The sequence below is a fragment of the Triplophysa rosa genome, linkage group LG4 (genome assembly GCF_024868665.1).
Source record: "Triplophysa rosa linkage group LG4, Trosa_1v2, whole genome shotgun sequence".
NCBI lineage: Eukaryota > Metazoa > Chordata > Actinopteri > Cypriniformes > Nemacheilidae > Triplophysa > Triplophysa rosa.
In genome coordinates this window covers 28,890,473-28,917,162 of record NC_079893.1, presented here as the reverse complement: position 1 = coordinate 28,917,162, position 26,690 = coordinate 28,890,473, and the positions used below count along the sequence as shown (strand labels likewise).

Here is a 26,690-nt window from a genome sequence, read left to right as displayed (position 1 = left end):
AATTCCACTATAAAAATATTTCAAATAACTTCATAACAATGTTAAATTTGAAAAAAATTGTATATTTATACAGGCGTGAAAAAATTAGAAGACATTTCAGAGACCGANGTATATGTTTAGGACGTCTCTCGAGTGTATAGAGTAACTGTGATTAATGTACCGTCGCGAAGACGCCGTTTGGTCCCCATTCTCCTGGAGAGTGGTCCTCGGGGTCTTCGCCCTCTTCCTCCTCCTCTTCCTCACCCTCCTCTTCTCGTACCGGGTCCATACCGTCCTCCTCATACTCGGTGGCATAATCGGACTCCTCTGCTAGACGCACGTATATATGAGATGCGTACAGATAACGAGTACATCGTATTCCTAACTCGCAAAAATCTGAAAACAGAGAATCTGAATCTCTAGAAACTGACCATCGGCTCCTAGGAAGCTCTGCACGGGTTCAATCCTCGACACTATCTCGGCTAGATCTGTGAAATCTGCACTGGGACACGTGCAGGACTGAAACAGTGAAATAACATCATAATAAATACAGACGTTTACATAAAATGTTTAAATTGAATGAAAACTCGATATGAGTTTTTTTTAGTAGCTGATGATGAAAGTGATACAGTGTGCATATGATGCAATTTATATGCACACAAAATTGCTAAATTTAAAATAAAAAATATATATTTATATTTATTCTATGCAATATTTGTTTAAAATATACACAACAAAAAAATCTGAAACAAGACAAAATATTGCTTAAATATGTCTGTGATTTATAGTGGAAAACTCACATCGGTCTTCTTGCTGTCATTATAATCCGCTGATCTATGGTCCTTCAGCATGTTTTCAATGATGTCACCACGGGCACACTCGGTAAACACCAGTATACCGTGCTGGTACCCCACATCCTGAGACAGAAAAACCAAATCATCTATTATTAACAATTTAACTATATGGATTGTAATGTTATTCAATACACAACCTGGAAACAAACATCAGGCATTGTGTAACCGTATAATATACCAGATAAGAGAAAGACTTTATAATATTATTATTTCTGTTTCTTAAATGATAAATCAAGCAGAACAGATACTGGACTGAGTTCTTACATAGATTTCATCAAATTTTCCAAAGTCCATGGTCTTGAAGCGGTCGATGGGTGGGCGGATGTATTCACAGTAGGCGCTCTTTTTGACCACTTCCAGCTGCCGTACGCAGGACACGTAGGCCAAACGTGACTGAATTTCAGCCATATCAGGCACCTGCGATACAAAGAGGACACACCACGTTTATACACGGTACGCTTCAAAACGCTTTCCTGGTATTTTAAATGCATTCGGAATGTGTTTCCTAAAGGAAGCTGATGAACTTTTAGGAGTCCATCACGGAATTTCAGAGGGTTTGTAAAACTGCCAAGAAATTATATTATTTAAAACAAATGCCAAGTTAAAGTAAAAGCTGGTGAGAATATAAAATGATGAAATTCCACTATAAAAATATTTCAAATAACTTCATAACAATGTTAAATTTGAAAAAAATTGTATATTTATACAGGCGTGAAAAAATTAGAAGACATTTCAGAGACCGATTTTTTTATTTACTATTTATAGGTGTGTGTTTAGGTCAAATGATAATTTTTGTTTCATTCTGTGAACTACTAACAATATTTTTACCCAATTTTAAGTAGAAATATTGTTTCTATTTGCATTTATTTGCAGAAAATGAAAATAACAGAAAAGATGCTCTGTATTATTTCAGACCTCAAATACTGCAAAGAAAACAAGTTTATATTCACTTTTAAGCCATACAACAGTCATATTTCTACATGTGTTTAAGAAAAGTTCAAATCATTTTTTATGTGATAACCTAGATTTTGATCATAGCTTTGAAGTGTCTTGTCATGCTGCCAGTCTTTCACATTGCTGTTGGATGACTTTATGTCACTCCTGATGTTTGAATTTGTTGAAATTCAAAAGACACTGGACTGGAATAGCCACAATACATCTAGAAATGCTGATTTGAAAATATTTTTTTCCGCGGCTGTATATTATATTTTTTAAGAGATTACAGCACCAGTCATATATCACAAACCAAGAGTTGAAAATACAAACGTCAAGAAGTGTACTAATATCACGAAACACCGTCTCACCTTCACTTTCTCTGCCCACGGGTTAATTCGTTTCCACAGCAGCCACCAGCCAGAAAGACTGTCGCCATAGTTACACAGATCAGTCTCATCCTGGCTGCCCACGTCAATGGCGATGACTGCTTTTGCACCCATGTTACGCGCTATGTCCGCTACGAGGCGTTAAGAGTGCCAATGACAACACACACACACACGGACACACAAACAGAGACGGACATCCACAGGGTAGCAGGAATAACCAAAATACTGTTAATATTACAGAAAAATACAAACATACATAATCACCAATAAACACTGTTTCATCAAACCATTATTTGAATTCTGTATGTGCCACAGTGTTGGGTAAGTTACTCTGAAAAAGTAATTAATTACTAGTTACTTATTACATATTCAATTGTGTAATTAGATTAGTGTACAAATTACTCTCTCCAAAAAGTATTTAGTTACTTATTACTCATTACTTTCTATATCCTATATCAACCTTGATAGGTTAAGTGATTCAAGGATAGACATGAAACGGCTCTTTTAATTCATTCAAATAAATAATATTAAACTACATAAAGTACTCTTATTTACTGACCACAGTATTACAAATGTGAGAATTATACATTAAAACACAGATTTTAAAGTTAGACTCTGAATTTTGATGTCAATTCCACTATTGCACAAATATTACACAAAGTATTTCGTTTAATTACATCAAAAGTAACTGTAATTACAGAAAAAACAAGAGTAATCCCTTACTTTACTTTTTCAAGGGAAAGGTAATTAAATTACAGTAACTAGTTACACCCAACACTGATGTGCCATTGTCAGTTATCTTACAATTGAAGAGATTTTGGAACTTTTTTAAATGTAAGATGTAGGATGACGTTTGTGAAACAGACTTGCTGGTGTTTCAGAACAGCGCAGGTATGGAAAAAGACAATTGCAATTAATGAACAACTATGAATAAAAACCTCAATGCATCAACCAGCAAGGCTGGAAACAATGCATTAAAACTGATTTTAAGTTTCAAACATATCCAATTATTTTTAGACAGTAAAAAACAGATGAACTTCATGCATTTTTGGCGATGTGTGTGATTGTTGAGTACACATGCAAAATCTTGTCTTTTTCCCCATAAAGTCCCAGGTTGAAATGCAACATCTAAACTTTTGTCTATTATGTTGCATTGCAGACTGAAGAACATTAGGTCATTGCTGTCTGGTGATTTTTTGGGTCAGTTTTGTCCAACGTTGTGTTATTTTCCCTTCTTTGTAATTTTGGAAGATAAAATAATTTGCATACATTAAATCAAACCAATTTAATCAGACCGATTGCACACCAGACAACATCATTTATAATCAAATCAAATCAATTTATGATTTATATATTTAACAGGCTGATGAGGAATTAGAGGTCAAGCAATAGACCGTCTAAGTTCACACCGCCTGATCCCTGCAAAACTTTGTCCATTTGTGTCCATGGCGTTCCATTAAATGCTCAATTGACCCACATTTCCAAATAAACCCAAATTGTGACTACAAATGGACAAAGTAAAACCACTCACTCTACCCTCGAAATGATAAAGAAACACACAACATACTTACTCAGAGCAACACTGCTCTTTAAAACCAAAATAAAGCAACCCAACCCAGATTTTGTTTCGGGCCTTTGAGGCTTTGTGGAGTTCGGGATGTTCTAGGACACACTTGCCTGGCAGATTGTTGATGTATCCTCCATCCATGAGCAGGTTTCCATCTTTGGGGTCGCAGAGGGGTGGCAGGTACCCGGAAAGGGTCATGCTCGCCCTGACATAACGCCACAGAGAGCCTGCCACACCGGGAGGGGATAATAACCTCTTAATAACGTCTAGAAAACGTGCAAACAACGTCCCAGCAACGTTCGGAGGCGATGCTAATGTCACATATTTGGTTAGTAGCGCACAGACCAGCAGGGAGAGACAGTGATGGTCACCCCAAGGACGACGTGCGTGATCTACCTCATCCGGTGAACGCCACCTCAATGGGCGGAGTAAACAGGAATGAGGTAATAAGGCGGACGTATCTTTCACACCAGTCTCACATCTTCTGTCTTTGTTTTTTTTTTGTTTTTTTTGCCTCAACTTATTTTCACATGAAATCTGTCAGTTCTCATAAAGGTTTATTTCAGAAAAGGTTTGATTTCATCACAATGAGGAGACAGTGTGAAAGACAGTCGCAGTGAACGTATTGGGCACTGCCAGCCATTTCCAGCCTGCAGTATGACACCCGACCAGCAGGTGTCAGGAGAGGCACAACAGATGACATGGGTTGGAAGGAGAGAGAAAATCAAGAGAGGCAGGTGCATTCAACATGTGGCGCTCTTAAAGCAAAAGAGCTGAAATATAAAGCCAAACGTTTATGTTTGTTTACAGTTGCGTGGTTTTCATTTCTGTGTGCTGTAGGATCCAGAACGCTAACTTCCCTCTGTTTTTACCATTAGTCTCATGAGTACTGTGGTATTTGGAGAATAACAGGCGTGATAGGCATGCAGTCACATCAACACAGAACGTAACTGTGTGGCGTGCTCGTGACAGGCAAGCTCAATGTAGATGGGAAGTGTAGCAGCGCATGGGAAATACACCAACCTTAATGGCCAAACACAAACTATGCACGATATAAACATAAGGCGAAATAATGAGACGATGATCAAGACGGAATTAAATATGAATTAAACCTGAAAAATAACAAAGCAACCATCAGCACACAAACTGGAAGCAACAAAAAACCTCAACATTATGCTTCCTGGTTGCCACTCTACGCAAATAAATATGCTGAATTCGCACCAACCTGATTTCACAAGAATTCGTAACTATTTTATGAAGTCTCTAATTCGTCAAATTTGTACGATGTGAATTGTTCAGAAATGTATGAGTATAAAAAAAGCCATACTGAAGCCCCACCCCTTCAACTAACATCTCTGCTGTAAAAGCAAATCGTACTACAATGTACGAATAAGATCGCACGACTTTAAACAAATTAGCCACCTCGTAAAATAGTTACGAATTTCTGTAAGATCGTGTTGGCCAGAGCCGCTGACTGCAAAGAAAAGAAATAAAAATCACTAATCCTTAAGCACTACGCTTTTCCAATCCATAGTTGTTCCATTACTCTTAAAAATAGCAACTAAAGATGTGAGATTATAAAAAGGATAGTCGCTCAACAAAGCCGTTGTAAAATAGACAATATACGCACACTGTGACTGCACTTTAGCAAAATGATACAGTTATGCAGCAAGCTGCAACACTTACATATCATAATAACCTACAAATACTTTTTATTCTATTTCTACGATTAATAATATTACTAGAACCCTTGGGCCCGGTTTCACAGACAAGGCTTAAGGCTAGTCCCAGACTAAAATGAATGTTTGACCTGTCTTAACTGAATATAACTTGCCCAGAAATACCTTAAAATATATCAGTGCCATTGTTTTGTCTCGAGATGCACACCAGTAATGTATTCTTCTAAGGCATTTTTATAAAAGCGACATAAATATCTTAATTCAACTAAGGCATAGTCCTGGCTTAAACTAAGCCGTGTCTGTGAAACCGGGCCTGCGTATCTTCTGCTTTTTTAAGATGCAATCCGTAACTTTTGTCTCTCTATCGCCTCCACTGTTTGGAGCATGAAATTGCAGGTTATTTTACACTCTTATCTTTAAGTAGGTTGACGTCAAATGACGTCGAACTGACATTTCTCACAAAACTGTACAGAATAGCTCAATTTATAAATCAATATTCTGCTCAATTACCGTTTTTTTATTTCAGGCAAAAAACGTACGATTGCAAACATAATAAGTAATCGGATTGTGTAGGGAAACTGAATGCTGAATATGTGAATACTTGCTGTGTGTTCACACTAAGATCGAATTAAACTATTTGCACGGTAAATTACATACAAACAAAGTCAATGCAAGGACGTGAATTTGCCGCGTTGCCTCAGTCGCGTCTTCCACGCAAGTTAAAAAGAATTAACTTGACAGGGAAATTCGCGCAAAGAGCTGATTGAAACGTCTGGTTTGACACGTCAAGACACGTGAAGACACTCGCCATCGCGTGATGTTTTTCGTGTTTTTCTCACACAAATAAAGGTACAAAAAATGTAAAAAGATGTAAATACATTTTTTTTAATTTGCTTTAAATATATATATGAATAGATGAACCCTAATTTAAAAGTACATTTTTATGAAATTTGGGCAGTTCTTATTGTCATTCATTCTCAGTACTGTTCATCTTTTATTTTTATGACAGTGACAAAGTCGTCACTTTCATTACACAAAATATATTTTCTATTTTTTGGTTTCAGTGTGACCCAATCACGTTCCAGTGAGATTTAGCTCAATGTAATATCTTATCTTTGTTCTGAAGGCACAGTCTCTCTATTCTTTCTCCAGCATTCCTTCCAAGCCATGAGCTCCCAACATAAGCATGTGAGTTCATTGTTTTCATACAGAACAAGAGACATTCAAACGCACAGGGTACTGAGTGGTCGCAGGGATGTTGGTGTTAACTGCTTTCTAAACCTCCCGTTGGTTTCTAAAGGGTGGGTGGAGGGGGAAAATAGGGGCAGAATCCTGACCTGGGACATTGTTAACATAGCAACCGTCCACGAGGAGGTGACCGTCCTTAGGGTCGCAGAGAGGAGGCAGATAAGGGGTATAGGAGGCACTGGCTCTAACATAGCGCCAAACACAGCCTGGCAAAATGAAGATGGACAGTAAATCAAAACTGGACAGGACACAGAGAGAGAGAAGGAAAGAGGAGACAGTAAACAACAGAAAACAAATGCGTGAGAATGAGGGGGTGGGACATCTCAGAAACGTCCGGCTGCCGCTTCTGTAAGCATAAAAATCCTGCCATGTGCCAATCAAATGACCTATGAGACAACAAAATCCTAAACCACCAAACAATGCATGTGCAAAAGTATCTATGTCATGCTTTAATAAAAAGATCAGAACAGAACGCAGAACATTGAAAAGCAGAAAGACAATGAGAGATCTGCAGGCTGTTAAATACACAGGACATTACACAAAAAAGAAAAGTCTTATTTTCTGTGTAAACACTATGAAACAGCTTGTTTAAAGGGATAGTTCACCCAAAAATAATAATAATAATTGTTTACTCACCCTTATGTCATTTCAAACCTGTATGACTTTCTTTCTTCTGCAGAACACAAAAGAAGCTATTTTGAAGATTGTTGGTAACCAAACAACACTAACCCCATTGTATGGACAAAACCACTGAGACATTTCTCAAAATATCTTCTTTTGTGTGCCACAGAAGAGTCATATACAGATTTTGAATTACATTTTTATTTTTGGGTGAACTGTCCCTTTAAGAAGATTCGCCATTTTGAATGACAAGAATCTTTATTTGAAGAAAAATGAAGTACATTGAGATGTTTTTATGCGTCTGTTCTTTCTTTGTGCAGTGTGATCTCTAAACAATACTACAAGAGCAGCAGGAACAGGAAATAGTATTAAGAGGGTGGGGTTAAGCACACGGGTCGTACGTTCTGTATCCTACCGGCGACGCTAACAGGGGTTTTACCCACTATGACAGCAAATGGTGTTTACTTGGATATGACATATCCAAGTACATATCCAGACATTTGAAATTGAACAAAAGAGGAATAAAAACGATGTGTGAAAAAAACCAGGTCTAGGACACGAATGCATATTGAGATGAAAGGATGGACAGAGAAAAACTGACAATAAGGTTTTATAGAAGAGGGAAGAGAAATATAGCAGGAGGAAAGAAAGCAGAAACAAAGCAGTCCTTGAGGTTGGACAGACATGCAAAATGCAATCCCATAATGCATTCCGGCTAACTGGGGTGACCATATGACCACCTTAAGGCCTCTAAATCCAGTGGGTCAGGAAATACATTACAGAAGCAAATCTATATGTTACTCAGTCAGTAGCGTTTTGATTTTGGACAGAAACATACTTTTTGTTTATAACACATCATTAAATTTCCTTAAATTTAGGGACCTGACCCAGAATTTAGAGATGCAATGTATGTCATTGGTCAGATTATTAGTATAATGACTGATGATGCATTAACATTTGAGTTAACATTAAAGTGTAAAGAAATAGAATAGTTTTCCAGATTCCTCCCACAAAACCATCGCTTATTTTAGACTTTGCAAGCCACATGCATCTGTAGCTTCACTTGCTTTCATTCGACTGTTACTTTAGAACTCCAAATGACAAACTTAAAAACTACTCAAAATGTTATAGAAAATGTGACATACTTCCCAAAGCTATTTTTAAAACAGCACAATATGTAAAAAGATAATAGGACAATACAATAGTAAAATATCGTTGCTGTCCCTCTGAAACCTCTGATCTCCAAAATGATTAAATACTGTCAAAGTTGACAAGCACTTTTTTAATACTTTTATTGGTTCGATATTGTTGAAAACCCAGTGACAAACATAAAGGGTGACTAATAATAATGATTTCACGAATAAAATCACGAAATATGGAGATACGAGATTTCAGAAGGACAGCAGCGATAATACAATACAAATATAATATAATATTATATTATATTATAGTAACAAGTCAAAAGATTATACTGAATTGTTTACCAAAATTATCTTAAAAATTATTCACATATTACTAAATATATTGCAATTGCAATACTTTTATATAACTAATGGTTTATTACAAAAACTATCAAGAAGTGACATGTCCCTAACACAGACACTTGAGGAACCCCTAAAGAGGTCTGAAACAGGAAGTTCTGTCATCACTCACCATCTTTATGAACCCGCATAGCAGACGCTGTGATGTCTGTGGTCACGTTGAAGTAGGGAAGCCACAAGTCCTACAGATAAAAGAGGAATGGATGTGATGTTTACATTTCCTTGCATGTCAGCATCACATCAGTCTTATATGTCATTACTTAATATGATATTTCATCATTTTTTCTTGTAAACATTGTATATTAGAAAAATAGAAAATGACAAAGCATGCCAGCTCTAAAAGCTAAGGTAATATCTCACCTCGATTTGTTTGTCCTCAAAGACTTTGGAGATGCTGGTGTTAAAGGCAGAGCCGGAGAACATTGATGTGATTGGATAAGTCAGATCAAGAACCGTTTTGAATACAGAGTTCATCGCCTGAAGGTAAAGGAAATGGGTTCAATAATTTCCTAACATGTAGATCATCTGTTTGATCTTCGTTCCTATATCCAGATCAATGTTCACACTGTTTTTTAACTTAACCTTAGACCACTCTCTCGCCCTCTGCTTGACCCGAACAGCACTTCTCTCCTCCGCATACAGAGCACCGATGAACGAGCCGATGGACGTTCCTCCCACTATGTCGATGGGAATCCCTGAATCTTCCATGGCTTTGATAACACCAACGTGAGAACAGCCTCTGCAAGATTCAATGTAATGTGTCAACCAAACTGAAGTGAACTACATTTTTCATTTCTTGAGCAAATGTCTCATTTACTAATAAACCACACAGATACAGGTCTGAACAGTTCAGACATTTCACAAACATTTCAAGAATACAGTGTAAATACTGTTGCTATCAAAACACTGCTGTGTGAGTTTAGGGTGGGACTATCGTTGTATTATGTAATATGTTGGGAGTGGTCACCTCGCTCCGCCTCCCCCCAGCACGAGGGCGATGCTGTTTCCCGTAAGAACTCTGGCCAGCCGCGAGAAATCGCTGTGTCTGTCTGCGGTCTTCTCGAAAACCTTTTCATACACCTCTCTCTGGAATAAAACGACCATGCGCAAACAACACAAAAGTGTTACGTAGTATCACGCTCATCTAAGAAATCAGGAAAATGCTGGTCTTTTTACCAGTTTGGAAGGGCTTCTTCGCGAGAAAACTCTACGAGGGCACTTCAGGTGAAGGTGTCCGGAGCACCAGCTTCTCATGTTCAGCCATTCCACAGTTCGAGAGGGGCCCGGACCGTCCTCACGATGCAATAGGATCAACTGCTTCAGGGCTCGAACTGCCGTGTTCTCCAACATCTGCTCCAACTGAGAAGGTCGGAACATGTGATGACAGAAATCATAACACGATAACTATACTAGCATTTACACCAATGGACAACAACGTTACATTAAATAAAACATCCCACAATGCTTTGTGTTTTTGTTTTTGTCTTTTTATTTTATTTACTTATTCTTATATTTATTAAATCTATTTAATTGTTCTGCATATTGGATTGCTCCAACAGAATTTCATTGTATTGTAATATGCAATGACAAAAAAGAACTAACTAACAAATAAAAGTTTCACATTTTAAATGAACACTGGTTCATGTTTTTGTTACTCAGACGATGTTTGCAAAACTAATATATAGGAAATGGAAATAACACTGTATTTTCTCAAATGTAAACTTTTTTTTTCATTTGTAAATAATATGTTGCCAAAGTTGAATTATTTGTAATACTTTTTATTAGTTACATACAGTATTTATACCCCCCCAAAAAACCAATAATGACCGACAGTTTCCAACAGTCACAATTAACTGTATGGTTTATATGTCTTATTAAATATACCAAAAAACAATTCTATGATATGTTAATAAAATATTTTATAGTAATAAAAATGTGTAAATAAAATATACATTTTCAATAAATATAAATAAAAAACGGTAAAAAAACATAAAAAACGTCCCACAGACGTGAACACTACACAAGGGTTCAATTTGAATGGAGTTTGTGTAACTTTCAATGTTTTATCGTTCATCATTTGGAACAAAATAAAAAAATATATAAAAAATATAAAAATAAAATAATAAAAAATAAAATAGCTGTGGTGTGGACTCCCAAAAATGAAAATTCTGTCTTCATTAATTCACCCTTGAGTTGTTCCGAATCTGTTCCGAATTCCTACCATAGTAAGAAAAATTTCTTTATAAATTTCTGTTGAACACAAAAGAAGATATTTTGAAGAATGTAGGAAAACACTCAGGCCCTTTTGACTACTATTGTCATTTGTCCTACTATGCCAGTCAAGAACAAGCATTCTTCCAAATATCTTTCTCCGTACTCATCACAACAAAGAAGTGTAAACAGATTTGTAACAACTCGAGGGCGAGTAAATGATGACAATTTTTCTTTTTGGGCAAACTGTCCATTTAAGACAAGTTTGTAAACATTTATCTTTAACATCTTTATCTTTTATAGGTATCATTGATGTGAACAGATTTTGTTTGGTTTCTAAATTCAGAAGAGCCAATGTTAATAAATGTACTACTTTACTGAACATGACTGTCGTGAACTTTGTTGTGAACTTTGAGCCTTCGGACTTTCGAGTGGTTCAGATTTTTAATCATTACACAAAGTGTGAAAACAAACACTAGACTCCACTTAAAAGAGGTCACGCACCTCTCCGAGTGCAGGTTCTTGGTCTCCGAGCCCCACAATGAGGATGCAGTCAGCCTGTCTAATGCATCGCTGAGTCCACGGGGTCATACCACTGTCTGTCTGATACAGGACTATACGATTGATGTCCTCCTGCTGAGCCAACCAACCCGATAACCTGTACTCATGAATACTACACGGACACAAAAAGATCACCAAGAGTTCAACGATAAATACTAGAGACGAATAAGTATAGCTGTTGTGATGTCACACTTACCTGTCTAAAGCAGAAGCCCCTAGTCTCTCTCTGATGATGTCACTGGTTAGCAGCAGGGTCGGTCCTGATTGGAGAATTGAAGTTGGTTTAGTAATACGGTCTTGGTTATTAAGTCGAGCATACTTTGAATCGCTGTACATCCACCACTGGTGTACCTAGGGCGTAGAGGGCGTGGCTAAGCTCCAAATTGAAGGCATTGATTGGCACCTCATCACAAACAGGAAGTACAGCGACAGTGGACAGGTTGCTGGCTGGGTTAGTGACGTCTGGACTGGACGCCATGCTGGGAAGACCCAGGGCAGAGCCTATAAAAGAGAAAGATAATGTGTTATTGTTCCCTTTTCATAGCATTTAAAGGAAGTGACCACATGTTTTAAGTTAAACGTACTTGAGAAAGGCCCCCGGGCCTGTTGAAGGTTCCCCAGGATCTTTTGCCCCAGCAGGTGGATTAAACGTGTCACCACCTGCGGGTATCTTCTCTTGATATTGTTGAGCGTTCCTTCTGGAAGCTTCACCAGCTCTGTGTCTCTGACGGCGTGAACCGTGGTGGCACGGGGCTGACGCGTCAAAGCCTCCACCTGAGAGAAAGAAATGAATGTCAGTACGAAACGAAAAATCTTTCACATAAGACAAAGATGTTGATGTTTATTGTACACAGCCTTAAAATCAGCTTCAGACAACTTATTCCAGATCTTTAGACTCACCACTCCAATGAGATCTCCTCGTCCGTACTCCCCAACCAGTTCCTTCTTGCCATTTGCTTTTTGAATGACGGAACGCAGTCGTCCGTTCAGAACGATATACGTGCAGTCGGACTGATCGTCCTGCCTACAGACCACAGTAGATTCTTTTTTAGATATGCGCCAATTTTCAATAATACAATACACTCCTGAACAAAGTCTTAAGACCGGGGGAAACATTACAAGTATTCGCATTTCTCGCTGGTGGATCGTAACCAGGTTATAAGTACTGCTTCAAAATGCCAAAACAAGAGACAGTAGCAAGAGACAAAAAAACAGAGAGTAGGCAATTTAGGCAATTTATTGAAAACTTCATGATCAAAAGGCTTATTTCGCGATAACATGCGGCTGCTTGTACATTATCCTGCTTATTACACGGCTACTTGCCACATGAGAAAAAAATAGACATGAAATGTGAATTTGAAATATTTTATTAGCTCATTTTTACCGAATGCAGACCTTCCACGAGGAAAAGCCGTTTACTTTCGGTTTTAAGGGAAGAAACGACGTTCAAATGTCACGAACAGGCAATTTGGTTTAATCGTTTGTAAAAATAATGTCATATATGTTATTAAAACACATTTAGTTTGTCAAAAAAACCTGTCAAAATTATTTGCTGCGTCCGAGTTACTGTGTGTTATTAGTTTTGAGAGGTTGTTATCTGGGAATAACGAACCTGCCAATGTCCCGACTGGCCAATCAGAATCAAGCATTCCAACGAGCCGTGTAATAAACCAGGAGAAAAGCTCCAGCAATGACCGTGATATAAAAAATGTATACCGTCACATGCACAGTTCTATTATAATAATATTTCACATGCCGAAACAATTAAAAATGAAGCAAAAAGCAAAATTAAAAGAGAAATTACAAAATGTACCAAATAAACTAACGAATGGCTATTTTGAATTGATTATGACCATTTTTTTTCATATTCCATTGTAAAACAGTTCAATTATTAAATGAACAATAATTATTGGGATACAAAGTATGTTTGATTTTGTTTAAGCCGGCAAATGTTGTCAGTTAAATAAACCGTTACACTGAAATATTCAAGAAAATACACCTGCGGAAAACCATTTCGAAATATTTTTTTCCGATCTTAAAATGTACTATTTATAGGTATGTGTTTAGGTAAAATGATCGTTTTTGTTTCATTCTGTGAACTAACAATACTTCTTCCAAATTTCAAATAAAACATTGTTTCGATTTGCAGAAAATGAAAACTGGAGAAACAGGTCAAATTATTAGAAAAGATGCTCTGTATTTTTTTAGACCTCAAATACAGCAAAGAAAACAAGTTCATATTCACTTTTAAGCAATACAACAGTCATATTTCTACACGAATTTAGCAAAAGATAAAAATATGTTTTATATGATAACCTGGATTTGTATCACAGTTGTCATGCTGCCAGTCTTTCACATTGCTGTTGACTTTATGTCACTCCTGAGATTTGATCTTGTTAAAATTCAACACTCTCTGGACTGGAATGGCCACAATACATCAATTTGGAATGGTCTCTCAATATTTTATATTTCAGGAAAATGAATTGCGAGTACCTGTATAGGGCACGCCCTGCTTCAACAGCCATCCAATCGATGGCGAAATCCATCTGCCGTACGAACGGTGACAAGCGGGTAGCCACGGTGTGAGCCACGCTGAGAACTACGCTCGGCTGCTCACGCATGATCCTGCGGCAAAAAAACATAAACAATATGAACAATACTGGGTGATGTTAACCGCTCTAATAATGATAAGATTAAAAAACGATGGTCTTTATTTATTTATTTATTACAACTGGTAGGACGAAACTACACTGCTCAATACCCGAAAGCACTGATGGTTTGTGGGATTGTTTGAGAGCACTTACTCGTAAAAGTCCGATTTGGAGATCTTAAGGAAGGCGCAGTCTCGCTCAGCTCTTATGGTGAAGATGAGCGGCTCTCCCGTCAGGACGGCCAGCTGACCCACCATCTCGCCCGGCTGGGTCACAAACAGACACACTGCCTCCTGCTTGTCAATCATCTTCTGAAAGACGTGAAGGCAGCCAGAGAGGACAAAGTGCAGACTCACGTCCTGTTGAACAGGAAACAGGATCACATATTTCAGTGACTGTGATTTTTTGCACCGGAGGTGGAAGGACAAAGAAAACTAGAGAGCACGAGCACCTGGTCACCCTGTCGGGCTAAAACAGATCCAGCTTTAGCGTGATGAAGCGTCACCCGTCCATTTAACAGCTGCGGGTCCTGATAAACAAAACAAAAAACAGAGATGATAAAAGAGTGGATGAAACGTCATTTTACTTTTTGTTCTGCGTATTCTCGCCACTTGGTGTTCATTGTAAAATTTGGGTTCTGGAGCAAACGTTGTTTCACTCAAAACATTCACTTTTTTGATTAAAAATAAAATAAGTCTCAAGATTGAGATAAAAAAAATATGCAAAGTAACCTGCAATTTTACGTCTCAGACAGAGATGGCGATATAGAGGCAAAAGTTACATATTGCACTGAAACGATTAACAATACCACACACACACACCTCAATCTTCATAAGCTTCAGCATCTCCTTCTGGGCCTCCTCGAATACTGCAGAGCTTGGTCGTCCTGAAAACGACCCATAAACATTTTCCACACCCGACTCCTCCTCCGGATACAAATACACGCCTGAAGGAACTTCATCTACAGTCACCTTCCTCTCCCGTTGCTCCTGCAACACACAAAACATGCACGTTTGCCTAAATTGATATAGTTTTCATCAAATTAAATGACCTCACCTAAATAATATTCATAAGCCAAGATAAACTGAAGACTGCGGTACCAATAGACTTGCATAGGTTTTGTGTCTATGCAATAGAAGTGAATGGGTACCGCTGCTGTTCGGTTAACATTCTTCAAAATATCTTCTTTTGTGTTTTGCAGAAGAAAGAAAGTCATACAGGTTTAAAATGACATTTTTGGGTGAACTGGCCCTTTAAAAAACATGCAGCGGTTTCACATTTTAATTCAAATTTGAATGGGCTTTGATTGGCTGTCAATGTTTAATCGGCTGAAAAAAACCAATGACATCATTCCTTTGGTTGTGGTGCGAACTCCACTATTCTCTTGAATTTCAAACAATTTCAAACTAAATCTTTATACTTCTCTCACCCTTGGTGTAAAAATAGCTTGCGTAAACAGTCGCAAGCGACTCGGCCGTGTGAAAAACGTGCTTATCTCTGCGATCATCAGCGTGTAATAAACTCACTCGTGTGAACACGGATAGAGTAGGTGCTCCGTCTTCAGCAGATACGGAAATTCGACCTCTCTCGTACGCCATGTCAAAATCAGACCGCAGACTCTTTTGCATACCTACAACACACACGTACACACGTATATGAGATGGTGCCGGAAGGACTCCATCACACACTTTCAGGGCAACGACATCTGGTTGCGTCCTAATCGCACAGTTTTGCATGATTTTATCAGATGCACATGGATAAAAGCAAAGATTTAGCGTTTCGAGACGTTTTGAACAGCCACCTGCGATGTCCACTGGCATCGATATGGTCCTGCTGAGGGTCGGGATTGTGCCGCCGTCCCTCCCATGATCCCCAGCTGCAGAGAAATGACATTATGGAGATCAGTATCATGACGTTTGTTTTGTATTGTCCGTTAAGTAAGCAGGTATCGTGGTGCTTCACCGGTAGCGCTTTGGACTGCAGCATCGCGGTGTTTGTCGGGAACGGTGAGGCTGCCGAAGCGTTTGCTGTGCCGTACGGGGCTGGAGCGTGTCGGATGAGGAGAGACAGGAGAGGGACGAGGCTGCATGTCCTGAAAGAAGAACACCTGCATGTAATCGTATAATATAACAGTGTGTAAAAAAGTGCGTGTGTGTACTCACGTGACTAAAAAGTTCATTGGTGAGCCCCAGATAGTTGTGCAGAGCCAGAACGGTGACTCTCTGAAGACGCACCATGATGATCTACAGACAGTACAAACAGAACACATGACATCACACACAAGCTGCTACAAAACTATACGAGATTCCCTACATAGGCAGCTGCCTACTAAGTCATCATTCAGCCATGATTTCAATTGAGTTTAATGTTAGTTAAGCTTATCTTGCAATACTTTAGTTAGTAAAAATATGTTTTTCCTTTCTTCGTCCTCCATCTTGAATTCATGTTTTCACTGCAAAGCATTGTGGGATCGTCCCCTCTATGGATGATACAGGCAATGCTACCTTTAAAATGAGATCATATTAGAATCTATTGTATTTTCTGGTATATCCAGACCTGCACCACTCGCACGAGGCTCTCCGGGTATTTCTCAAAGATCGACAGAAAGGCTTCGACAGGCAGTCTGAGGACGGTGGACACCTCCGCCGCTCTGGCCGAGACGGTTTTGTACGCTCTCTGGTGACCCTAATAACAGAGGTTATACAACATGTTAAATAAAAAGTTAGCGGCTGTTTTGAGATGTTAAATGTGTTCTGGGCTTGGGCACACAGAGACACAGAGAATGGAATTGTGGGTATTACTCACTGTGATGACATCGAGGATGCTCAGAAGACTGTGAACACTGTCTCCGGGGTAAACCTCTTTAACCACGCCATCCTTCCCATCCTGCCGAGAGAGGAAGAGAGAGAGGTAAGTCACACAAAAAAGCACACACACGCATCACAATCCGGGTGTTTTTTCACACACACCAGTGCAGAGAGACAGAGCTCCAGCTTGCCGTCCTGCACGACGTAAATGCTGCTGTCAGGCTGTCCGGGTCGGAAGACGTATTCGCCCTGCTGGAACTGCAGAAACACCATGTGCTTACATAGCTCCAGAAACAAGGGCTTCTCGAAGTGACCCAACACCCTGCACCAAAGCGAGAGAGAGAGATAGAGAGAGAGAGAGAGAGAGAGAGCGAGAGAGAGAGAGAGAGAGAGAGAGAGAGACCAAACCCACATGTATCACTCTGCATAAGACACTCGCCACATTTCGATCATCCTGTCAATGTTCTCTAGTGATCATAACCACACAAGCAGCAAGAGCTTACCGGACGTTTTTCAGCATGTATAGCACCTCCGATGGCAGGTGAGAATTGGCCACATCAAACTCCGTGAGATCCGCCTCCAGAACAGATGGAGGAGGTTCCTTCATCTGTAGAGTGGGCACCTCCTTCTTAAAGCGCAAAATCCTGACAGACAGACAGATCAAGATAGACGGACATGCAGCTGTGCACAAAGAATCCTTTGAGCCAAAACGACCAAATAACGGAGCCACCCAAACTTACTTTTTGGCAATGTTCAGCATCTTTTGTTTCTTTTTGAGGCGTGGCCTGGACGAGGAGGCGGAGCCCACCAGTGAAGAAGTGGACTGAGAAACTTTCCTCATAATCTTTCTCCCGTAAAACAAGACCTTGTCCCGTTTGCGGAAGCGATACTTGGGGGCTTCCTGAGCCTCCAGTTCTGAGCGCACAAATGAAACAAGATTACAAGTGCTCATTTAAAAATTCTATAATAATAACATTATTTAAACCTAAAGAAAATGAAAAAATATGATCAATATTATATTATAAACGTTATATTGCAAATATTATAAAGCAGGGTTTTTCCTGCATAGAGAAATTGGAGGCGGCCGCCTCCGTCAAATGTCGTGCCGCCTCAGGCTCTCGCCAAAATTATGTTGAGTCTTCACAAGAAATGCTGCGTGCATTTAACAGACTGTCATTTGTAACTGCAGTTGCGACATTTACGCCACAGTGGAGGCGCTGTTTCCTTATCAGCACACTGAGGCGCTAAAAAGAGTTGCAGAACAAGAGCCAGCCTGTGTTTCACGGCTGTTTGTTTTGCATCCAAGTACGTTTAATTTCTTGAAATTTATTAAATTAACATGACGTACATCATTGTAATGTCTTTAGCTGTGCAGTTGGATCGTTGAATCAGCGTATACTGTACACAGAGGGTTCGCCAGTATGAACGCACATTGCGTTCAGAACGACTCGCACACGAATGACTCATTTGAACAGATTCATTTAAACTATTGAACTTTTCAGTCACTAGCGAATATAAGAGATCCTTGAATCATTTAAAGTGAACCACAGAGAATGCAAGATGTGAATGAGCTTTGCTCATTTAGAAAGAATGGTTAATTCAGTTGGCTATTGTGGGCTGAAAAGTTAGCTGAAATGATAAAAAAGCTTTATTTGATTAAAAAAACATTTCTGTTTCGTTGTATAAAAGTAATGTTTTATATAACTTAATAATTGTCATTTTTATCTAATTTTATTAGAACTTTTAATGTCAAACTCAAAGTCACTTTGGTTAAGCCACTTAAAGGTACGGTAGGCCTACGTGTGTGTGTAAAAGATCAGGATGGCATCACCTCGGCCTCATTTTGAGCCAGGAAAGACTCTGTAAAGTATTAAAAATACTAGACAAAATGAAATATGCTTTTAAGAAACTGCAAAATTGACTTTTAGGTACTAACTGCGTTGCTGTATCCTACGCAGGACAAAAAAGATGAGGGCCGCGATGAGGACGATGGCGACCCCAGCACTGATCACTATTCCCACCACCTGCAGACATAAAACACAAACGCATGAGCGATTAGGAAAAAATGTAATACAGCATAACTCAAGTTTATTTGTAAATAAATCCAGTTTTCATTTACCATGCTTGTCTGCAGCTGATCCTCCACTAAACTCTTGAAGCCTTCCTGTTGTGAAACACAGGGGACGTTAATACAAACTAACTTTTACTGATATTCATGAGAAAATAAGCAAAAACGTTCCAAGTAAAATAATATGGCTCATGATAAGAGTGATAAATACAGAAGAAAGACATTTTGTAACTTTCTGCTTTTCCTGTCACACTATTATGTAAACCAAACTTCATTCCGTTTTCTCTCCTCCGCATGCTCCTACTCGATCATTCCTTCATTCTCTCCGTCTTAGTTCAGTTTTTTTTGCAATACTGCATTGTTAACAAGATCTGTGGTGTATGCGGTCCCGTAGCAAACAGGAAGAGAACAGCAGTAATGCCAAGGTTGTGAGTTTGAGCCCCATGAAATCCATGAACCGCTTAAATATATATTTATTTTATTTGATATATATTTTAAATGCAAACGTATATTAACTTTGGGTTAATGTGTCCGCCAAATGCAAAACGAGAGCTTTTTCAGACTTTAAATCGTACTTTAAAAGCCATTGAAAATTCTGTAAATGATAAGAGCTTCCTGAATTTTTACATGAGTTCAAGACTTGCAGAAGTGGTCAAATTTATCTTTACATTCTCCAGTCACCACAAGTGTGAAGTGGGTAAGTGTGAAACCGTCATAGAACGAAAGACATATTTACTGGTGTTAGGTGGTGGTGCAGCATTTAAATTCTCTTAGATGTCAAACATGTCATCACATAACTTATCATACCTTTATTATGCATTTCAGGATTGGCAGCAATGCAGGACGGTCAGAAAAAAACATCTTTGAACTGAGATATAGGTGTGTTCGACTACATGCAATTTTCCAAAACATCATGCCAGAGCAATAACTGATCTATGATCAATGGTCAATGTTGGCATTCACGCTACTGCTGAAGCTTCTTTTCGATAAGCAAGTCACATGGCCAGTTTAGCCAATCAGCTGCAGCCAATCCACACAGACAAGGGTTTTGAAGACAAAAGTGACATGTATCCATTGTTTATACAAGAAAAGACTGGGATGAATGACAAAGAAGTCAACAGATGCTGTTATTGACGAGTGAACAGATTTTGCCATAGGGGACAAAGCAAGTTGCATCATGGGAGTGCAGAACAGCTACTTATCTGTGAATGAAGCGTTATAAATGTGAAAGATAGAAAGAAAGCAAGGTGGAGTGTGTTTGTGTGTGTTTGCACACATTTACCATAAAGAGGGAGTGTGCTTTTTACACTACGCTTGGATTGCACATGCAAATAAGGTGTGTCACTGACTCACTGTCAATGCATGGTTTAAAAATGTGCAATTTTAAAGCCTGAAAATCCAGTGTAACTTACTAGATAAAGTATGAAACTAACATGACACAGCATTACATTAACCCAGAGTTAAATACGACCCTGAGGGAACAATAAAGTGTGAAAAGTCCAATAGTTATCCTTTTGGGAGGGAGGAGTGAAGAACAAAAGCAAATGTAATGGATGGTAGACAGATGAACTTAAAGGGATAGTTCACCCAAAAATAAAACTTCTGTCATCATTTAATTACGCTCATGTCAGTGAAAACCTGTATATGATTATTTCTATTGTAGGACTCAAAAAAAGAGATTTTGAGAAATGTCGCAAATGCTTTGTGTGCATACAATGAAAGTCAATGGGGGTTTGCAATGTTCTTTAAAATATCTTCTTTTGTCTTCTGTAGAAGTCTTACATGTTTAGAATGACATGATGTAGAGTAAATAATCAAATAATTTTCATTTTTGAGTGTACAATCTCTTTAAGAAACACCATCTCTCCATCTCTCAATAACGTCAGTATGGCTTCTCTGGTCAGTACAAAATTGCAATTTATTGCCATTCCTTAAAGGTCCAGTGTGTACTTATTTGGACAATCTATTGACAAAAATGCAATATAATATAAATAACTATGTCTTCAGAGGTGTATAAAGGCCTTACATAATGTAGCGTTATGTTTTTATTACCTTAGAATGAGCTATTTCTATCTACATACACCGCGGGTCCCTTTACATGGAATTCACCATGTTGTTTCTACAGTAGCCCTAAATGGACAAACTGCTCTACAGAGCGTGTTTCGTAAATACGTTATCTCGTGACGACATCTTAGTTCTGTGTCAGCCACCGTAGTGCTTCGAAAGGGAGAGCGGAGCGGTGGAGTGAGCCGTTGGTTGCACTTCGCAACCTCACCACTTGATGCCGCTAAATTTTATACACTGGACCTTTAAAGACATGCAGAAAGGGTTAAAAGCAAACTGGGCCAAATTTTAGTTAGAACCCAAAATGGTGGTCATCTTAAGATTTCGAGGGTGAGGTTTTGCGGGTGTGTACTGTGTAAGGTCAAAAGCATGAGGGTGGTGGTTCTGCTCACCTCTGGAGGTTCTGGGGGCTCTGGGCCCGATGTACTCTGTCCCATTCTAGCTCAATACACAGATGGGCCATCAAAGCCAGACGCTGCGAAGAAATGCAAAACAACAGGCTTCATGCAACATGCAAAAACCCAAAGCACACACACTATTACAATGTGAAAAAGCTCTTTGCTTAATCCCCTGTAATACTAAAACATTTTTATGAAATTATATACAATTGTGTCTGATTGCTAGCAATTTGTCTAGCGTCATTGGTAATTGAAAACTGGCTTTTGTGTGATGCTACATTCACTCATGACACTACCCTGTTGAAAAAAACAGCATATGCTGGGTTAGATATGTTTTGATGCTGGTTTGTGCTGGTCACATGCTGGTTTAAGCTGGTCATGTGCTGGTTTAAGATGGTCATGTGCTGGTTTAAGATGATCATGTGCTGGTTTAAGATGATCATGTGCTGGTTTAAGATGATCATGTGCTGGTTTAAACTGATCATGTGCTGGTTTAAGATGATCATGTGCTGGTTTAAGATGATCATGTGCTGGTCCTTAGCTGGTCATGTGCTGGTTTAAGCTGGTGAGGAACCAGCACATGACCAGCTAAGACCAGCACATGACCAGCATGTGACCATCTTAAACCAGCATGTGACCAGCTTAAACCAGCACAAATAAGAAAACCAGCATCAAAACATACCTAACCCAGCATCAAAACATACCTAACCCAGCATATGCTGTTTTTTTCAACAGGGTAGACATCAGCAAAATCCAAGAAGGCTGAAATATCTGTTAACAAGCAAACTGTCAACCAAAATATTACAAATGAGAGATCAATAATCCATTAGATTTAATAAAGAGTCAAGAATGAAAGAAAATATCTCTGCTGTTCTTCTAAAACCTCTTATCTCCATATTTCGTGATTTTAATTTTTTCCATTAATCATTATTATTAGTCACCCTTTATGTTTGTCACTGGGTTCTGCAAATATCTAGCCAACAAAACGTATTAAAAAGTTTATTCCATTTCCTGAAAAACAGCGAATTTGGACATACAAGGTTTCTGAAGGATAGTGAAGATATGTAAATATTGTTTCATAGTTGTAACGTTAATATAACAGTACTCACTAACAAGTCAAACAAAGAAGACAGTCAGTAGATAAACTCTCCAATCATAATCCTTCCCCCAATGATGTCATCACACTTAACAAACACCCCATAACACGCACACATCCATAAGGTGAGTTTCTTTGATCTTCTTACTGTCCTCATTTACGCCACCAAAACATTCACATCCATTCAACCACACACAGATCGTGCTAACCTATGCCCCACACAACACAATTCACATTCATTACACAATAAGCATGTTTATACCATGAGGGCCAAACGTCCAACCAAAAAATTACACTTTGTCCCACATCACCATCAAACATTAAATATCATGTACATTTAAAGCTTTCTGAGGATGACATCACAGCATCTGGGCGAGGGAGATGGATGAGGATTAGATTATCGAGAACATGGTAGACATTAAACCATATACACACACATCTGAATGTGAGTGTGTACAAAATCCACTCATAATGGCTGGGGACGTAAGCCAACGTGCTGGAGAGAAACCTTCCATTAGACCGAGCGAGTGATTGTATCACAGATTGATTGCAGGCAAACATTGAAGAACTCTTCCTTCGGCTCTGACATTCAAGAACAACTATAGGATGACAAAAAAGGGAACGGAAAACACATGGGAATACTGACAGAGGGCTGGGAGAAAAGAGAGAGGCTAAAATGTCAGTATTCCTTACTAATCAATATTAATGGGCGCCCCCTAATAGCCATTGTTGTCAGTTAACAATGCCCTTAGTATGCAACGTTAAGCATTAAATAATAAACACACATACAGACACTGTCAACAATTCAATAAGATCCAACAAACCTGCAATGCAGAGAACGTAAACATCAGATATACTGTACATGCTCAGTTATATTTTGTATGCATACTAAATTGCAGATACATTTCAAGCATGACTTTGCCTACTACAGATACAACTCTACAGGGACTAACATACAGCATATGCTGGCCTGTAGGCCACATACTGTTTTAGCACACTGTACTTGATAAGCCAGTATTCATGAAGCAACATTTCAGCACCATGCGATTTGTTACACTCTTGACCTGTGATCCCTTATCATATGAAAAGCAAGCATGTAAATTAATCTGATAATGAAGTGATGAAACAGCATCGCGTCAGATCATCTGACCACAGACAACACGTGAGCTTCTGAAAGCCACTACTCTAAAGCAAAACAAAATTCAGTAGAGCAGCTGATCCCCAAAAATCAGAGATGATTTTTGTCTCAATAATTTGTTTTATTTGATGCGTCGGTGATGCTGTGCCGTGACCTCGAGAGATCAAACACCAACTGCGACCTCAACCGGGAAACTCTCACACAAACGCGCGTATAATAAACAGATTCTGAATGTAAAGTATATTGATATGTAAGCTAGAAGGCATGTAAACATACTGTAAGCGGTTTTTAGTTGTTAAACCTACCTGAACGCGAGAATCCGTCCCGATCTGTCAAACAACGGTCATACCGGAAACCGGTCGAGAGCACTGCGTAGACTCCGCCTACCTGGTGCAGCAACCAATCAGGTAGGAAAGATCGCCCAATCAGCTTTCAGAAAAGTGCCTTTCTCTGATTCCCTCCCCCGTTGTTATTTACAAAACCGTTTTTTAGGTCGCATGACAAATTTATAAGGGCAACTTTGACGTATGACAGATTTTTTTATGTTTGACATTAACACAACTTTTTATATGTGAAATTATTTTATATTAACATAAACATCTGCAAATAAAAGAACATTTGTTATTTTAAAATAATATCATAGTATAGATAATAGCTATTTAATATTTTTGCAAAATAATACAAAGCACCAATGGTCTCTGAGTAGCAGAAAATAAGACTTTATTAAAAGTAAACTTTAATCAATCATTTCAACATTTTAAAATTAAATTTAGAAATTGTACTGTTTAGGCGATGATTGTATATAGCTACAAAGTAGAATATGTGTAAATAAAATACTTTAATCATAGCGATGAATTGATCTTAGATAAGGGAAGTCAAGACAGAGCAACTTTTCAGGGTACGTCAGATATTAACTCAAAAGAGGAGAGTAAATCGTACACAATTTATCCAAATGCGTTTAATACTGATTGAGTTTCGCAAATTTCCAATGTCGTTATTAATCTTAATCATTAACCACACACACTGGGAGATAATAAAATCTCATGGACGTAGATTGTAGTCACTTAACAGCATGCACTACCACCTAGTGGTGATTTCTACACACGCAGGATTTTAGTGAAAAATGAAAATCGGTTCTTGTATTAAGATACATAAATGTTACTTTCAGATGTAAATCATTTTAAATAGTCATTTATTTGACTAAATTAAAAAAAAAAAATTAAACGAAGGAATTATTTTGGATCTTGTCACAGCGGTAACAATAAAAACACATAATTCAAACAACTTAAAATAAACAACCATCAATAGTTCATTTTTGCTACGCATGTATTTATTTTAGTTAAGGGAGCGATTTTTTATTTATTTTTATTACATTGTTAATTATTGGACTTTTAATATGAAAGTCAAAAGGAAATGGTATCCTGTTGACCCGGATGTCGATGACGTTAATAGACTGAAAGCATACAAGTTTTAGTGCTGTGATTGTGCCTTACAGAGTTTAGCAATGATTTTAAGAGTGTCAGACAGGGCGTGTGTCATTTCAAGATCGGTTCGCCTCAAAAGCACCTTGACATCGTTTTTCGATGAGATGGGAAAGGGTATCATTATAAAGTCGGCGTCAACCGGTATATTTGAGAACTTGGCTTTAGAAGACTGGATACACGACCACGTCGATCTGCAAAACAGAAACATACTCTTATTATGGAGAAATTCGCCTGCAGTGGTCATAGGCAGACATCAAAATCCCTGGCAGGAATGTAACCTTCCTCTGATGAGACGTCTGGGGATCCCACTGGCTAGACGCCGCAGTGGAGGTGGAACCGTTTTCCACGACATTGGAAACATCAACATGACCTTCTTCACCTCCAAAAAGAAATACAACCGTCACAGGAATCTCACTGTTGTCACCAATGCATTAAAAGAACTCAGACCCAATCTAGATGTCAATTCAACAGATAGATTTGATATCCTGTTGAACGGGCATTACAAAATTTCAGGCACTGCCGCAAAGTTAGGCAGAACCGCCGCTTATCATCACTGTACGTTGCTTTGTTCAGTGGATCGTTCACTATTGTCGTCTGTTCTGAAAAGTAATAACTCTCAAGTTATTAAAAGCAACGCGACCCCAAGTGTTCCTTCTCCTGTCAAGAACCTCCTGGATTTGGACCCCAGTCTCGATACCGATACTGTAATGGAGGCTATTGCTTCCCAGTACAAAAAAGAATTTGGCTTTGCCACTCCAGTTATCACAGTTGACCCCACTCACGAGTCTCTCATGCCTGGCGTTCATAAGATGACACAAGATGTTCTGACGTGGGAATGGGTTTATGGCAAAACTCCCAAATTCAGCGTTTGTACGTCTTTAGTGGTAGACGGTGTAAACATTACACTTGACATGGACATCAAGAATGGTAAAGTAGACAGATGTGACATTGGCATCCCTGACGGCTGGCTTCCTTTGGAGATAGTGAACGAGTTTACGTCAAAGTTGAATGGCAGCAGATGCTGTCCACGTGAAACTGCAGTGTTGGTGGCAGCTTTTATACGAACTAATTCACTGGCTGCTGATATTGCTGAAAAAATTCACAGATTGTGTGAAGGTGTGACATCTGTAATGTGAATAAAACTTAAAAACAAACGAAGTTTTGAACGCAGTGTAATGTTTCCAAATCTTTGCAAAAGCCCCCGATACTCTAGGCGTAACCCTTTAAAAACAAATCTCACATGCAACACTTTAAAATACAATTGTTATTACATTTATAATATTTTCATTTACTTTTATTAGGTTTCAATAATAAAAGTCATACAGGTTTACGCATGCGCCGTGATCCTTGCGTTTCCTGATTTCAGAACGCGCAGTTTAGCACGCGCTTGTAAATCATATG

The 26,690-nt window shown here is 38.6% G+C and overlaps 2 protein-coding genes across 6 annotated transcripts; one reads left to right on the top strand and one right to left on the bottom strand.

Annotated features, from left to right (window-relative positions):
* Positions 1 to 133: 133 nt before the first annotated feature.
* Positions 134 to 24,188, bottom strand: pnpla6 (patatin-like phospholipase domain containing 6). 5 transcript variants are annotated; one of them, XM_057331474.1, is made up of 34 exons: positions 24,111 to 24,188; positions 21,566 to 21,648; positions 19,161 to 19,205; positions 18,978 to 19,065; positions 17,782 to 17,956; positions 17,545 to 17,685; positions 17,204 to 17,363; positions 17,040 to 17,120; positions 16,791 to 16,919; positions 16,397 to 16,477; positions 16,197 to 16,326; positions 16,036 to 16,110; positions 15,761 to 15,864; positions 15,056 to 15,223; positions 14,686 to 14,763; positions 14,388 to 14,593; positions 14,077 to 14,208; positions 12,484 to 12,607; positions 12,168 to 12,357; positions 11,935 to 12,084; positions 11,780 to 11,843; positions 11,527 to 11,695; positions 9,988 to 10,170; positions 9,779 to 9,897; positions 9,394 to 9,550; positions 9,172 to 9,288; positions 8,924 to 8,993; positions 6,739 to 6,855; positions 3,833 to 3,949; positions 2,138 to 2,286; positions 1,098 to 1,250; positions 780 to 896; positions 411 to 498; positions 134 to 309 (listed from the first exon to the last, which is right to left on the bottom strand). In XM_057331474.1, exons 2-34 carry the CDS (start codon positions 21,608 to 21,610, stop codon positions 152 to 154), a joined length of 4,080 nt encoding a protein of 1,359 aa, XP_057187457.1. In that variant the 5' UTR covers positions 21,611 to 21,648; positions 24,111 to 24,188; the 3' UTR covers positions 134 to 151. The 5 variants fall into 5 exon arrangements, with proteins under 5 accessions (XP_057187457.1, XP_057187458.1, XP_057187460.1 ...); XM_057331475.1 differs by having other exon boundaries at positions 134 to 306; XM_057331477.1 differs by lacking the exon at positions 3,833 to 3,949.
* A 976-nt stretch (positions 24,189 to 25,164) lies between these two features.
* lipt1 (lipoyltransferase 1) lies at positions 25,165 to 26,442 on the top strand. Its single transcript, XM_057332343.1, has one exon. It carries the CDS (start codon positions 25,310 to 25,312, stop codon positions 26,423 to 26,425), a length of 1,116 nt encoding a protein of 371 aa, XP_057188326.1. The 5' UTR covers positions 25,165 to 25,309; the 3' UTR covers positions 26,426 to 26,442.
* The last annotated feature ends 248 nt before the right edge of the window (positions 26,443 to 26,690 follow it).

Bases quoted from the DNA above. Each gene is read 5' to 3' on its own strand.
- lipt1 (XM_057332343.1), top strand. From the start codon at position 25,310: ATGATTTTAAGAGTGTCAGACAGGGCGTGTGTCATTTCAAGATCGGTT.
- pnpla6 (XM_057331474.1), bottom strand. From the start codon at position 21,610: ATGGGACAGAGTACATCGGGCCCAGAGCCCCCAGAACCTCCAGAG. The intron at 9,898-9,987 runs GTAAAAAGACCA...GTTTTATTCCAG, and splicing joins GAAGAAGCCCTTCCAAACTG to AGAGAGGTGTATGAAAAGGT. The intron at 897-1,097 runs GTAAGAACTCAG...TTTCTGTCTCAG, and splicing joins GAAAATTTGATGAAATCTAT to GATGTGGGGTACCAGCACGG.